The 14,255-nt window shown below is 34.1% G+C and overlaps 1 protein-coding gene across 8 annotated transcripts in view; it reads right to left on the reverse strand.

Moving 5' to 3' along the window:
• LOC145327192 (protein bicaudal C homolog 1-A-like) overlaps positions 1-14,097 on the reverse strand; it is a 69,232-nt gene extending 55,135 nt beyond the window's left edge. For 7 of the 8 annotated variants that reach the window (XM_080170770.1, XM_080170766.1, XM_080170765.1 and 4 more), the window contains exons 1-6: positions 13,997-14,083; positions 3,999-4,057; positions 2,016-2,100; positions 1,444-1,522; positions 822-1,015; positions 279-413 (exon numbers count right to left, since the gene is read on the reverse strand). In XM_080170770.1, coding sequence (XP_080026896.1) covers positions 279-413; positions 822-1,015; positions 1,444-1,522; positions 2,016-2,100; positions 3,999-4,057; positions 13,997-14,061 — 617 coding nt within the window. In that variant the 5' untranslated portion in view covers positions 14,062-14,083. Of the gene's footprint in view, positions 1-278; positions 414-821; positions 1,016-1,443; positions 1,523-2,015; positions 2,101-3,998; positions 4,064-13,996 lie in introns of all 8 variants that reach the window. The other variant, XM_080170764.1, reaches the window with a different exon arrangement.
• Between the last annotated feature and the right edge of the window lie 158 nt (positions 14,098-14,255).

Below are 14,255 nucleotides of genomic sequence, written 5' to 3' on the forward strand. Positions count from 1 at the left end.
AAAATTAATTTGTATTAAAGCATATAGGTACAGTCTAATTCAAAAATATGATACTTGATATTTCATTATGTCACAAAATTAGTTTTAATCTAGTGGATATGAATCAGATTTATAGCCACAATACAAAATGTTAAAGCATCTAAAAAATACACCCCCTTTTGATCATCTTTAAAAAAATTTCCCAAATAAATAGGGAGGGGGGGGGGTGTTCTATACTCAACAAAGAACTTGAGGGAAATCACCCGCTACTCAAAATAATATATATGAAATTCAATCTTTCCTTCCAGCTGCCTCCGCCGCCCGTATTCTCTCTGCCAACATAACCAGTCTGGCGGTCATGATGTGGGTCCGTAGGATGACCGTTTGGCTGCCAGGTGGCTTCTCTCATGCCTGCCAGCTGGTTCATTTGCTCCCTTAATAAAGTTTCCTTAAAAGCTATCTAATGTTTGTATTGATAATTTATCTTTAAAAGGCTAGGCTAATGAAGCACCTCTTAAAGATCAAATTGCGAAATTTAATTTCTTAATTTCAACTTTAATACCTACCTACTGTCTGTAGCTTAAGATTTCGATAATTAAGGGTTCGATTGAGTTTTCATTGCTATGAAGCTTCTTTTAGGTTCCTTAATGGTTTTAGGCAATTTAATTTGTATATCCAAGTTAGGTTTTAGGATACTTTCCTACTTTCCTTACTCCTTTGAATAAACAGCTTCTATATGCTAGGAAAGCAGCCGCTAGTTGTTAAATCAGAGTTAAGATATTTGCCTTTGTATTTTAAAAAATGTGTATTGAGTCATTAAGATAAACATTTAAAGTAGTCACCTTTGTGCCAAAGCCAGATGTTCCCTTTGAACCATTGCCAGCTGTTCAAGCTGTTCTCTGGAGCCGCCATTTGCATGCTGTTGCAACATTGCCAGCTGTTCTAGCTGTTCTCTGGAGCTGCCGTTAGCATGCTGCTGCAGCATTGCTAGCTGTTCTAGCTGCTCTCGAGATCCGCCGCCGTTTGGCATCAACATCTAAAATGTTAATTTGTCATGGGAATGATACAAGTGTTTTTATTTGATATGTATTTTAGTGTCTTTTTTTATTGCCCGCTAAGATCTTGTTGACCATTTGATTAAGGGTCATTTTTGCGTTGTTTCTGTAAAGTTAGGTATCACCTTTAACCCATCCTATTTAGTGTACATAAAAAAAGTTAGTATTGTTACCACTTCAGTGCAATAAAAGTGTACAGATTGTTGTTTGGGGTTAAAAGATTCTTTAAAAAAAAATAGCTATTTATTCCGTCCGTCCAATGTGAACCGCGATTGACGTCCATCCCAGTTCAACAAAAGAATCAGCTGACAAAATCAAATACCCACATGGGCCATTGCGTTGCGGACTGACTAAAGTACAGGCAGACAAAGTGAATTTTAGAGTAGCTTTGCTACTATAAACAGCTGACCTTGGGTGGGCTCCTGTTCCGCCAATTATCCGACATATCGGCGGCACTACTCATTCTACGCAGATTCTCGGGCTCAACACTGAATAAACAAAAACACAGTTTTGTTGCGACATTTTCAAGGGGTGGGAGGGACATTTGGCTTTTTATTAAATCCCTAAAGTTTTATAATAACGTTATCTCAACAACTTTTGGGAACTGAAAAGGAATTTTGATTGATTTAAGTGTCCAAACGTTTCAACCACTACCTAATTGTTATCTACAGAAGGGTTATTTAGTGTATCAGCATTGGGGATATACGTAAATTTATCGAGTTTATTGTAATGAAAAACAAAGGGGGGGGGGGGGAGTTCTGACACTTTTGCAAAAACAGTGATTATAGGCTTTGTCTTTGGAGTGAGAGGAAAAGAAACTTTTTTTTGTGAAATAACCTATCATCTCACTCTTACCGACAAAGCCTATAATCACTGTTTACGCAAAAGTGTCAGAACTTCCACCCCCGCTCACAATCCTTCATCCTTGTAGATAATTTCCTTCACTGGTTGACTTAAAAGCAATTTTGTGATAGAACTTACCCCAATCCTTTGATATGATGTTGAATTTTCTGTCTACTTCCAAAACTGTTGGACAATCCATTGTTGTTGAAAAATGTCTCACCATCTATAAAAATAAGGTTGACATCATCTATTAGGAGAAGCTTATTGGTACAGACAATCTAAAAAACGAACAAACGAAAATTTATAGTTACAGGCTACAGCGCTTAGTATGGAAATATTCTAATTACATTGTGCCTTAGAAGTAGTATTATCTTTTTATCAGAATCAGAATTCAAATTAAGTTAATGTGATCTTACCGGTAAAATATTAGTTTCCTTATTTGGCCGCCAGGATTTTACATTTGGTCACGGAAAAAACGAATTTTTAGATGAAAAAGGTGTTGTTATAATAAAAAAGTACAAACTTACCGGCATTTTTACTATGTGCCCAAAATAAGCTTAGTTTTCCTTCTAGCTAGTGTAATGTAATTTAGGGATCGAGACTTCATTTTTTAAAGCTTTTTAACTCCACTTTTTGTTATTAGAGCTGGAGGCTTTAAAATAAAATTTGGGATATTGGGTCTACTTGGTAACGCAGTCTTTTAGCAATTATAGCAGTGTATTAGTCATAAGAATTTTGTCATAATTAAGAACAGTTTGAATTAATAAGAGCATTTGACTAAAAGGTTACATCAGGGGTGTATATTCTACATGGGATCCCCTGCTCAGGGGGGGGGGGGGGGAAATAAAAAATAAGTGGTTGGAGGGAAAAAATGTAAAAATTAAGAAAACTGAAAACATTTTTTCCATTCCCCCCCCCCCCCTCCTTGGTGAAAAAAAAACAAAAAAAATGTGTGGTAGGAGGGATAAAATAAATAAAATATAGAGTTCTTTAAATATTTTTCCATTTTCCCCCCTACTTGGTGAGAAAAAACTAGGAGGAAAAAAATAAAAAATTTTGTAGCAGGGGAAAAAAAATAAATCTAGTGCAGAATATACACCCCTGGGTTACATACAACTTTACGGAAAATACGAAAAACAAGGATGACAACATCCATAAGTAGCGAAGCTCAAAAATATGAATGGATATCGGGAAAAAGTTACTATAGAGCAGTGAAACACAATAAAATAGGGAAATCAGGGAACCTTTAAAAATCACGCAACCTTTAAAATCACGAAAACTTAAAAATCTAGAAATCAATCTACCACCTCAATTAATAGACAAATCTTAATGAAACTTGATGGAAATATGTAGAATATGAGTATATTACATCCCTGATAATTTCAGCCGTAAATCCTGAATAGGAATCGAGAAAATCAAAAAAAACCTAAAAATCTAGGAATCGATCTAACACCCCAATTAATATACAAATCTTAATGAAAATATGTAGAATGTAAAATTAATTAATCCCTAAAAATTTCAGCCCTCTATCTTGAAAAGAATCTTCACTAAAAATTTCAGCTGTCTATATTGATTATGAGCCGAGAAAATCAGACAAAGTGAATTATAGAGTAGCTTTGCTACTAAAAAGACCCACTTTCAATCAAATGAGTTGATGTTGACACACCCTACGCCTACACTCCCTTAACGCACACACACACCAATGTATTACATAATAATCAAATGAAATACATAATGCTGACAAATAAAATAAAAGGGCTGACAAACTATTAGTTCAATAAACTTGGTATTTCTCGCTTAAATTTATGTAAGATATGATTTAATAACATTACATTCCATTGGTATTCGATAAATACCATAGCACCGATTGAAATAATCATTTTTCAAGTATCATGGCTTTGAATCCGATAAATATTCGCAGGGTTAAAACCGGTTTACAGCCATACTGAAAAATCATGTACAGCATCGCACTACAGACAATTTTTCACGAATAACATAAAAAAATCCTTAAACTTATATCAGTTTTAATCTAAAAAGTGGTAATTTTGTTTATCGTCATAAATTGGGCATGTAATTCAATTTATCGTCCATTGTCTTATTACTTAAGATGTCAGTAACTACCTGAAGGATCTGAATGTTCCTTGACGAGACCAGAACCACCGCTGGTATTACTCCCATAGCTGGTACAAACAGGATATTTTAGTATTTTTATAGGAGTAAGTACAAAGAGCTTAAAGGACAGAAGACCTAAAAAGACAAAAGATTTGGAGAGACTAAAGACCTTAAATGACAAAAGACCTAATTGGACAAAAGACCTAAAAGGGCATAAGTCATAAAAGAACAAAAGACTTAAAGGGATAGAAGACCTAATGGTACAAAAGACCTAAAGGGACTAAAGACCTAAAGGGACAAAAGACCTAATGGGCCAAAGACCTAATGGGACAAAAGACCTAATGGGACAAAAGACCTAATGGGACAAAAGACCTTATGGGACAAAAAAAAAGACCTAATGGTACAAAAGACCCAATAAAACAAAAGACCTAAAAGGACAGATTAAGTCCTAAAAGAACAAAAGACTTAAAGGGATAGAAGAACTAATAAAACAAAAGATCTAATAGGACAAAAGACCTAATGGGACAAAAGACCTATAGTACAAAATACCCAATAGAACAAAAGACCCAATAAAACAAAAGACCTAAAAGGACAGATGAAGTCCTAAAGGAACAAAAGACTTAAAGAGATAGAAGAACTAATAAAACAGAAGACCTAAAAGGACAGAAGTCCTAAAGAAAGGACAAAAGGCTTAAAGAGAGAAAAGTCCTAATGGTACAAGGGATCTAATAAAACAAAAGATCTAAAAGGACAGAAGTCCTAAAAAAAAAAAAAATACTTAAAGGAAAAGAAGGCCTAATGGTACAAAACATCTAATGGGACAAAAGACCCAAATGGATAAAAGATTTTAAGTACCAGAAATACCGCTGGAATTACTTCTATAGCTCTTACAAACAGGATATTTTGATATTTTTAAAAAGCGAAGCTTTGCTAAATAAGAAACGGTCCTTCTGGTTTATACCAGATGGCTCTTATCTATATTTTAGGCATGCTATCAAACTTAACAAGTTGATTCCTGTAGTAGTTTGGTAAGATTTGGAACGCGTAGCCATTTAGCAACTCTATAATAGTTCCCATAATATATGTAAGTCCATTTAAAACATTTGATTTTCATCCTTTTTAAAAAAAATCTTTTATGTTATATAATTTACTAGCGGCTACGCCCCTAGAGGCCTCTAGGGACCATACATGCAGTACTTTTTAGCTCCTCAGTTCCACTAGGTGGCCCCTCTCCTCCTTATAGGCATATATCCTCTTATAGGTCTGAACTTAAGTGTTGCAAAAAAATTTTTGGCGCTACACGCCAAAAAAAAAGTTCGAAAATTTTTTTGGCGCTCAGCGCCAATTGAAAACTCACAATTTTTTTCCCCTTTGCGCATATTATTGACTTGAAAAAGTTTGTGGCGGCTTTATGCCATAAAGCCACTGACAACAATTTTTGGGGTACTTCACACATCATAATATCAAAAGAAAACCTTTTGGGGCAGCTGAGTGCCAATTTAACTTAGATTCAAAGCCTGTAAACTAATATTATGCAAAATAATATAACATCCTGATTTTTATGAGCAAAAAGGTCGTTACTTAAGCTTTTTATAGTGGGGTCAAACGTCCTGATTGGTCAAGAAGTTTTGGCGCTATGGTTTTTTGAAAAATGTCCGGCTTAATTTGCCCCATCCTGTATATAAGTTGAAAAATAATGTAAAAATGTTAAACTTTTAAAGATATATGGCAGATTTTTGTACGAAGACACAAATGAAAAAATTGGACTTAGATACTCGCTAAAGAATTTAAATCTTGATATTTCATTAAGATTAAGAAGGGGGGGGGGGGGAGGAGTTTGGACACTTATAGGAAATGAAATTTTGGGCTTGTTTTTATTGTTTTTATAGTTATCAACCCAATTCTTTTTGTTAACTATCTTATATGATTAAATCTACATTTAAAAATTGTATTTTGGGAATTTCCTTCTAGGGGCTAGTGGGGCAAAATACCACCCAAAAGACTAAAATTATGAGTTCTGATCTTATTTTCAAAGATATCAAGCTGATTTTTTTCATAAAAACTTTTCATAACTGAACTAAGTAACCAATACAGATTTAATTATAGCACTTTCCTTCTAGGGGCTAGTTTGGTAAAACAACCCTCCCCCCAAAACTAAAAATATGAGTTCTAAGCCTATTTTCTTAAGATAACAAGCTTATTTTTGTAATGCAAACTTAACGAAGTAATCATTACAGATTTCAATTTGACATATTCCTTCTAGGGGCCTTTGTAAAATCTCTTATGTGATAGACTCTACATGTAAACCTTAGAAAACTAATTTGGACACCTAATATTAAGGAACTACTGAGGTAAAACATTTTCCTGGTGTTATATCGTTAAAAATTAGCTCAGAACTTATATTTTTAGGTTTTTTTTTGCAACACTGGCCCCCAGAAGGAAAGAGCCAAATCGAAATCTGTAATAGTTATTTAGTTCAGTTGAGTAAAAAAGATTCAGCATAAAAATCAGCCTGATATCTTTAAAAATATTATAAGAACTCATATTTTTAGTTTTTGGGGGGTTAAACCCCATTGGCCCCTAGATGGAGAGTGCTATAATGAAATCTGTAATGATTATCTAGTTCAGTTATGTAAAAAAGTTTACATTATAAAAATCAGCTTGATATCTTTAAAAAAAAAGCTCAGAACTCATTTTTTTTTTTGGGGGGGGGGAGGTGTTACCCTACTGGCTCATAAATGGAAAGTGCCAAATCAAAATCTGAAATGGTTACTTACATCAATTATGTAAAATAGTTTACATTAAAAAAACCACCTTGATATTGTTAAAATCAAGCTCAGAACTAATATTTTTAGTTTTAAGGGGATTGGTTTACCACACTGGCCCCTAGAAGGAAAGTGTCATTATGAAATCTGTAATGGTTACTTAGTTCAGTTAAGTGAAATCAGGGGCTGCTATTCAGCCAATTAATTCCATTTGAAATTGCCGACAATTAAATATTTTGTTGGAGCACAGTTTGAGTTAAGCTTGTTTTTTTGGTGCAACTGAAAGGAAAGTGGATAAAATGCAATAAAAAAAGGAATGTGGTTAAGGGGAAATTTTCACTTAGAATTGTTTGTCATAATCACATTCCCTTTTTCCTGATGTGAAACATGTTTTCATTATACAAATCAGCTTAATAATTTTAAAATAAACTTAGAACTCATTTTATGTTTTTTTGGGGAGTCTTTTGCCTCACTAGCCCCTAGAAGAAAAGTCCCAAAATGAAATATGTAATGGTTACTTTGTTCATTAATGTGAAAAAAGTTTTCATTTAAAAAATGATTTTGATATCTTTAAAAAAGAGCTCAGAACTCATATTTTTAGTGTTTTGTGGGGTCTTTTGCAGCACTAGCCCCTTGAAGGAAAGTCCCAAAAAGAAAACCGTAATGGTTACTTAGTTCAGTTGTGTGAAAAAAGTTTTCAATAAAAAATCAGCTTGATATACTTAAAAATATGCTCAGAACTTATAATTTTAGTGTTTTGGTGGGTCTTTTGCCCCACTAGCCTCTAGAAGGAAAGTCCCAAAATTCAATTTTCAAAGTTTTACAGGTAGATCCAATCATATAAGAGAGTTTACAAAAATAATTAGGTTGATAACTATAAAAAAGCCCAACCATCCAGGTAGGGGCGTCCAAGCTTTTTGATTGGGGGGGGGGGGAGGGAATTTTTTATGGGGGTAAGTTGTTCTTTGGAGGGATAAAATGGCGCGCGAAGCGCGCACCAAATTTTTTTACCCCCCCACAAAAATTTTTACCCCAGGGGTTTAATTTCATCATCATCGCCATTTATCACTTATTCCAGAGCATAGGCCACGCACAATGGTTCTCCATTTATCTTTGATTTGGGCCTCAGTAGAGGCTTCACTGAAAGATGAAAATTCCTCAGCTCTCAGTTCCTCAAGGAATTCCCTCCTCCATGTTGTTTTTGGTCTACCTGGTTTCCTTTTTCCTGTGAAGGGGTCCCAAGTCAAGGCTTGATTGGTTAAATCATCTTGCACTTTCCTTAGAGTGTGCCCCAACCATCTCCATTTTCTCTGTTTTATTGTCAGTTTGATGTCTGACATATCACTGCGCTCTAAAAGCTCAGCATTTGTGATCTTGTTTGGCCAAAAGATCTTGTGGATTCTCCTAAGACATTTGTTGACATATGTCTGTAGCTTGGAGACCACTGCTGTGTTTAGGAACCAAGTTTCGGCCCCATACAGCAAAACAGAGAGAACATTTGACTTGAAAAGTCTTAACTTGGTCTTTATGGAGATGTTGTTGGAATTCCAAATTTTGTTTAAGCTGGCAAAGGCTGTTCTGGATTTGTTAAATCTAGCTTTAACGTCTGTCAAAGTGCCTCCAGCTTCATCAATTTTACTTCCAAGATACTCAAATTTGCTCGGGTTAAATTACCCCCTCTAAAATCTATTGGCAGAGGTAAATTAATAATGTAACAAGGATGACAACATCCATAAGTAGCGAAGCACAAAAAATCGTAGATGGGAATACGTACAAGTAGATTTAAAAGGTTTTTACTAAAATCAAGAATAGATTTATTGGATAATATAAACATGAAACCTTGTTTTATTTTGTATGATGACAATGGTCAAAGTAAATTATGTTAAAGATGTTCATAACAATGAGAAAAATCATTTTGATACTGATATCCCAAAAAAGTTTGAAAATTCGATCAAAATAAACAAAGATATGGGGAAATATGTAAAACATATAAAATAGCCAAAAACCTGATAAAAGGCAGTCTGACCACCATGGTTGTTTTCTTAAAAAGCAAAAAATTAATTTTTAAATCCTTAACTTAAAAAAATTTAGAAAATCAGACCATATACACTGAAGATATGGAGAAAAGTGTTAAATATATAAAAATAGCCTAAATCCTGCCAAAAAGGCAGTCTGGCCATCATGGTTATTTTCTTTAAAAGACGGGAAATTTAATTTTGATATCTATAACTGAAAAAAAATTGAAAATCGGACTATAAACACTGAAGATATGGAGAAAAGTGTTAAATATATAAAAAAAAACAGCCTAAAACCTGCTAAAAGGCAGTCTAGTCGTCATGGTTGTTTTCTTTAAAAGACGGGAATTAAATTTTGATATCTATAACTGAAAAAATTTTGAAAATCGGACCATAAACACTGAAGATATGGAGGAAAATGTGAAAAATATAAAAATAGCCTAAAACCTGCTAAAATGGCAGTCTGGCCTTCATGGTTGTTTCTTTAAACGGCGGGAAATTTAATTTTGATGTCTGTAACTGAAAAAAATTTGAAAATCGGACCATAAACACTGAAGATATGGAGAAAAATGTGAAAAATATAAAAATAGCCTAAAACCTGCTAAAAATCGGTCCGACCGCCAATGATGTTTTATAGTCAATTGTGCTCCTTGATGATGGGAATGTTGTCAAAAAATTTCAGAATTCTATCTTTTATAGGAGCTGAGTAAATCCCATTTCCCCCATAGCGTTACGGACTGACTGACGGACTGACTGACGGACTGACGGACGGACAAAGTGAATTATAGAGTAGCTTCGCTACTAAAAAGGTACCTACCTAATAATGAAATACTATTAAATATTAAGAAGGGTAAGGTGGTGTTTTTTCGGTTTTTTGAAAAAGAAGGGGGTAAAAATTATTACTTTTAAATGGGACCAAGACCAATTAAAAGATCTCGGAAAAGGCTAACAGATCCTAAAAGAACATTATACTAGAACTTTGGGAAATTAGTCAAAATTGGACCTAAAAACTTCTACCGACTTCGCCCCGCTCGAGGCGTAGTCGGTGGTCGATTTTCAAGCTTCCAAAAACCTATGAGATATTGATTTAATTACAGCATGCCCCAAAGGTTAAAGTTGCTAAATGTAATAAAGAGCATGCACACAAAATTTTATGAAGATCGGTCAGTTTTTTCTACAAAAAAATATAAATTTTTTCAAAGTAAAGAAATTTCACTTTTTTTATTAAAAGTGATATAAAATTGAAAAAGTTAGTATAAAAAAAGCAAAAACAGAGTTCACCACGCACCAGAAAAGGTCATTTTCTGGAAAAACTAAACAAGCTTTTTTATGATTTCAACGGAATTGGATAGCCTATTGAATGCTTATTAAGTCCCCAAAAGACGTCTAAGCTCTAGCTCTTACCAGTTTTTGTACAACCTAATCTTTTTCCGACCTTCAAAAAAATCGGAAAATTTTTTTCCGTCCTACTTTGAGACCCAATATGTACCCTAAACATTTCTCTCACAAAAAATGCTTTTATACTTTTTTTTGTAAGCAATTTAGTTGGGGGTGCCTACGGCACCTTCAGGGTAGAGGTAAATTTTAAATGGGGGGGGGGGGAGGGGGGGGTAAAATGAAAAATATTTTGGGGGTGCCTGAATTTCATTTTCTATAAGTGTACAAACTCCTAAACGGTAGGACAAACGGACATTAACACTTGTATAGTGTCTGAACTGAATAATCAGAATATAAAAGTATAAGAGTCGAAGCAAAATTGTAAGTAAATTTGTTGAAAAACTGCTTGATATAGGATAATATTTATTGACATACATTTTTAGGAATTGATTATAGAGTTTCTTAGCTTATAATATTGTTCTTTGTTGTCCCAGGAATCAATATACCAAAAATCAGATCAAACGGATAATTAGATCACATAAAAATTTGATGTTAAAAAAGAAGAAAAATCAACATGTTTAAAATGGACGTACGGACATTCTTGATTATAGAGTTACTAAGCTTTCTAAATCGTACCTAACTACTACAGGAACCATCATGCAAAGTTTGCAATCGATAGGACAATTCTAACATGCCTAAATTGATGAATAAAAGCTGTCTATCTCGGACGGACGGACCGACCCAATTATAGAAAAGCTTCGCTTGTAATAAAATAACACAATAAAAACAAGGATGACAACTTCCATAAAAGCGAAGCTCTCAAATCAGAAGAAAGGACACACGAACAATAAGTTAAAGAACTCCAAGTTTAAGTCTAAGCGAAATTGTAAATAAATTTGTTGCAAAATTGTGCAAATATAGGATACAGTAAAAGGATTTGATTATAGAGTTGCCTGGCCTATACTACTTTATCTTGTTGTTCTAAGAATCATTGTTAAAAAAATCATATGAATAGGATACCTAATCTTATCATACAAAAAATGTATTATGATTATATAGTTCCTATGCTTTCAAAATTGTGCCCAATTATTATAGGAATTATCATGCAAAGTTTGAAATCGATATGAAAATTCTAACATGTCTATTTGAGTAATTATATTATACAAAAAAATGTTGTTAAACAAGGATGACAACATCCATAAAAGCGAAGCACTGAAACGCTAGGACAAACGGACATTAACACTTATATAGTGTCAGAACTGAATAATCAGAATATAAATGTATAAGAGTCGAAGCAAAATTTGTTGAAAAACTCCTTTATACAAGGTAATGTTAAAGACATACTTACATATTTAGGACTTGATTATAGAGTTGCTACGCTTATAACATTATACTTTATTGTCCCAGGAATCAAAATACCAAAAATCAGATCAATCAGATGATTAGAACACATACAAATTTGTTGTTAAAAAAGTAAAAAAATATGTTTAAAATGGACGTACGGAAATTTTGGTAATGATTATAGAGTTGCTACGCTTTCTAAAGCGTACCCAACTACTAAAGGAATCACCATGCAAAATTTGAAATCGATAGGACAATTCTAATTTGCCTAAATTAGCAAAAAAGCTATCCGTTACGGACGGACGGACTGACCGTAATTATAGAAAAGCTTTGCTTTTAAAAAGGTAAAAAAATCCAAATATTTTAAATAAACGTATGGACTTTCTGGTAACGATTTCTACGCTGTATAAATTGTACCTGACTGTTATAAGAATCATCATGCAAAGTTTGAAATATAAAGGAAAATTTTAACATGCTTAAATTAACCAAAAGAGCTCATCGTTACTTACGGACCACCCTTCCATAATAGAAAAGCTTCGCTTTTAAAAACATTTAAAAAATATTACTCAAGGTGCAAATTTAGGTACAACTGTTCTTTCTAGAAAGACGGTATTTATTAAGTCTCTCAAATCCTACAAGACGCTAATTTTAGCCTAACAAGAGGGGAGGAAGTTTTGACACATTTGCGTTAACAGTGAGTATGGGCTTTACCTTTGGACTGAAAGAATAGGTTATAAAAGAAAAAATCATTCTTATATGATTAATTTTCCCAAGATTTTTTGGATAGGCCTCCAAGTTCAGGAGCTGCAGGCCTCCAGGTGGTCTCTGGACCGGAAAAAATAAAAAAAATATTTTTTGTTTTGAAGAGATAGAGGTCAACTTATTTAACAAAATATGCATCTTCTTTCTTAAAATATGTAAATAACATTTAAAAATATGCATATTTTGTAATATAAAATGTCTTCCAACTCGTAAATTTTTTTTTTTTAAATTTCGGTTTTGATTTTTACCAGTATAGAGCAAATAGAGGCCTGCAGCTCCTGAACCTGAAGGCCTGCAGGTCCTAAACCTGGAGGACTATCCAAAAAATCTTAAAACTTTTCATATAAGAATGATTTTATCCCTAATAACCTATCCTCTCAGTCCAAAGATAAAGCCTATACTCACTGTTTACGTAAATGTGTCAAACCCTCTTAACATTCCGCTTTTAAAACAACGGATTGCGGATTTGGATTCTAGATTAAAAAATTGTCCCAAAAATTAGTCGGATTCCGGATTGTCAACCCAAGTTTTGTCAATGTTGCAAAATATTAGTTTATAGAATTTAAAATAAATTCTGTTGGCGCCAAAAATGATTTATAGTATTAGATGTGTGCGCGAAGCGCCCAAAATTTTTTTGCTCTACATAATTGATTAAATGCTTGATATATGACCATAAAGAGGAGAGGAGCCACCTAACGGTACCGAGGAACTGAAAAGTAAATAAAGAATTATTCATAGCATAAAGAACTAAAATTAAAGAGGTTACTCCTCTTTTTTAGAGGTTGGCCCCTCCTTTATAGTGACGACCTCTTTCTTTAGGGTGTGGCCCCTCCTTTTTAGGAAGGTAAAACAATAAAAGAGAACATAATGTTATTGTCTTATAAAGAATCATAGAAAAAAGAACTAAAATAAGAGGTTTGCCCCTCCTGTTTAGGGTGGTATCACCATAAAAGAGAACATAATTTTGATTGTTTATAAAGAATCATAGGATAAAGAACTAAAATTAAATATATTGTTTCTTTTTTTAAGAGGTTGGCCCCTCATTTTAGGGGGGTGGCCCCTCCTTTTTAGAGGGGTGGCCCCTCCTTTTTAGGGTGGTGGCCCCTCCTTGTTATGGGTTGGCCCCTCCTTGTGAGGAGGGTGGCCCCTCCTTTTACTAGGTTGGCCCTTCATAAGGAGGAAAAAAGTTGGGTTCCAGTTGGGTTCCAAGAACCCAACTACTGCATGTATGCTAGGGACACTTAAGATAGGAGAGGAAAAGTTGACCTCATCCAATTTAAAATTTGAGTTTCAAAAAGGTATAAAATATTAATTTTTTTTTTTGGGGGGGGGGGCGGTAAAGACACCCTCCGCAAAAATAGTTCAAAACCTTCCCAGGACCTATAAGAAGCTTCACTGTAAAGGAGAACAAAATCGGTTCAGCGGTTAGCGAGATCCTTCGGGACAGACAAAAAACGCTTACTACTTTATATAATAGGATTAATAGAACATCATATTACAACAAGGTAAAATTTTTTTATGCAACACATCATTATAATCAAGAGAATTATCTTGGGAGGTTGGAGGTAGTTTTAAACCTACTCTGGAATTTTAAAAGCATTTACTGTAAACTTTGGCGAGATCCTTCGCAACAAACAGACATCAAGACAACCTGTTACTTTTATAAAAGGGTGATAAATAATATATTGGGGACACGACTACTGAATAACTAAGAATATTGGGGACTAAATTACTGCATATTCCATCCCTGGTGCTCAGCCTCATGTTGTTGTTGTTGTTCATATTGGCGGAGGTGGAGAGACTGCAGTGCATACCAATGTTACGTCCACTCCTTGAGGGTGGTTGGGTTAGTCGCGTATATAATATTTTTGAATTAAATAGGTATAGAGCAGGGGTGTTGTATATTCTACATGGGATCCCCTGCTCAGAGGGGGGGGGGGGGATTAAAAACTAAGTGGTTGGAGGGAAAAAAATGTAAAAATTAAGAAAACTGAAAACATTTTTTC

The sequence above is a fragment of the Acartia tonsa genome, chromosome 8, assembly GCF_053477335.1.
Source record: "Acartia tonsa isolate MP-2025a chromosome 8, ASM5347733v1, whole genome shotgun sequence".
NCBI classification, from domain to species: domain Eukaryota; kingdom Metazoa; phylum Arthropoda; class Copepoda; order Calanoida; family Acartiidae; genus Acartia; species Acartia tonsa.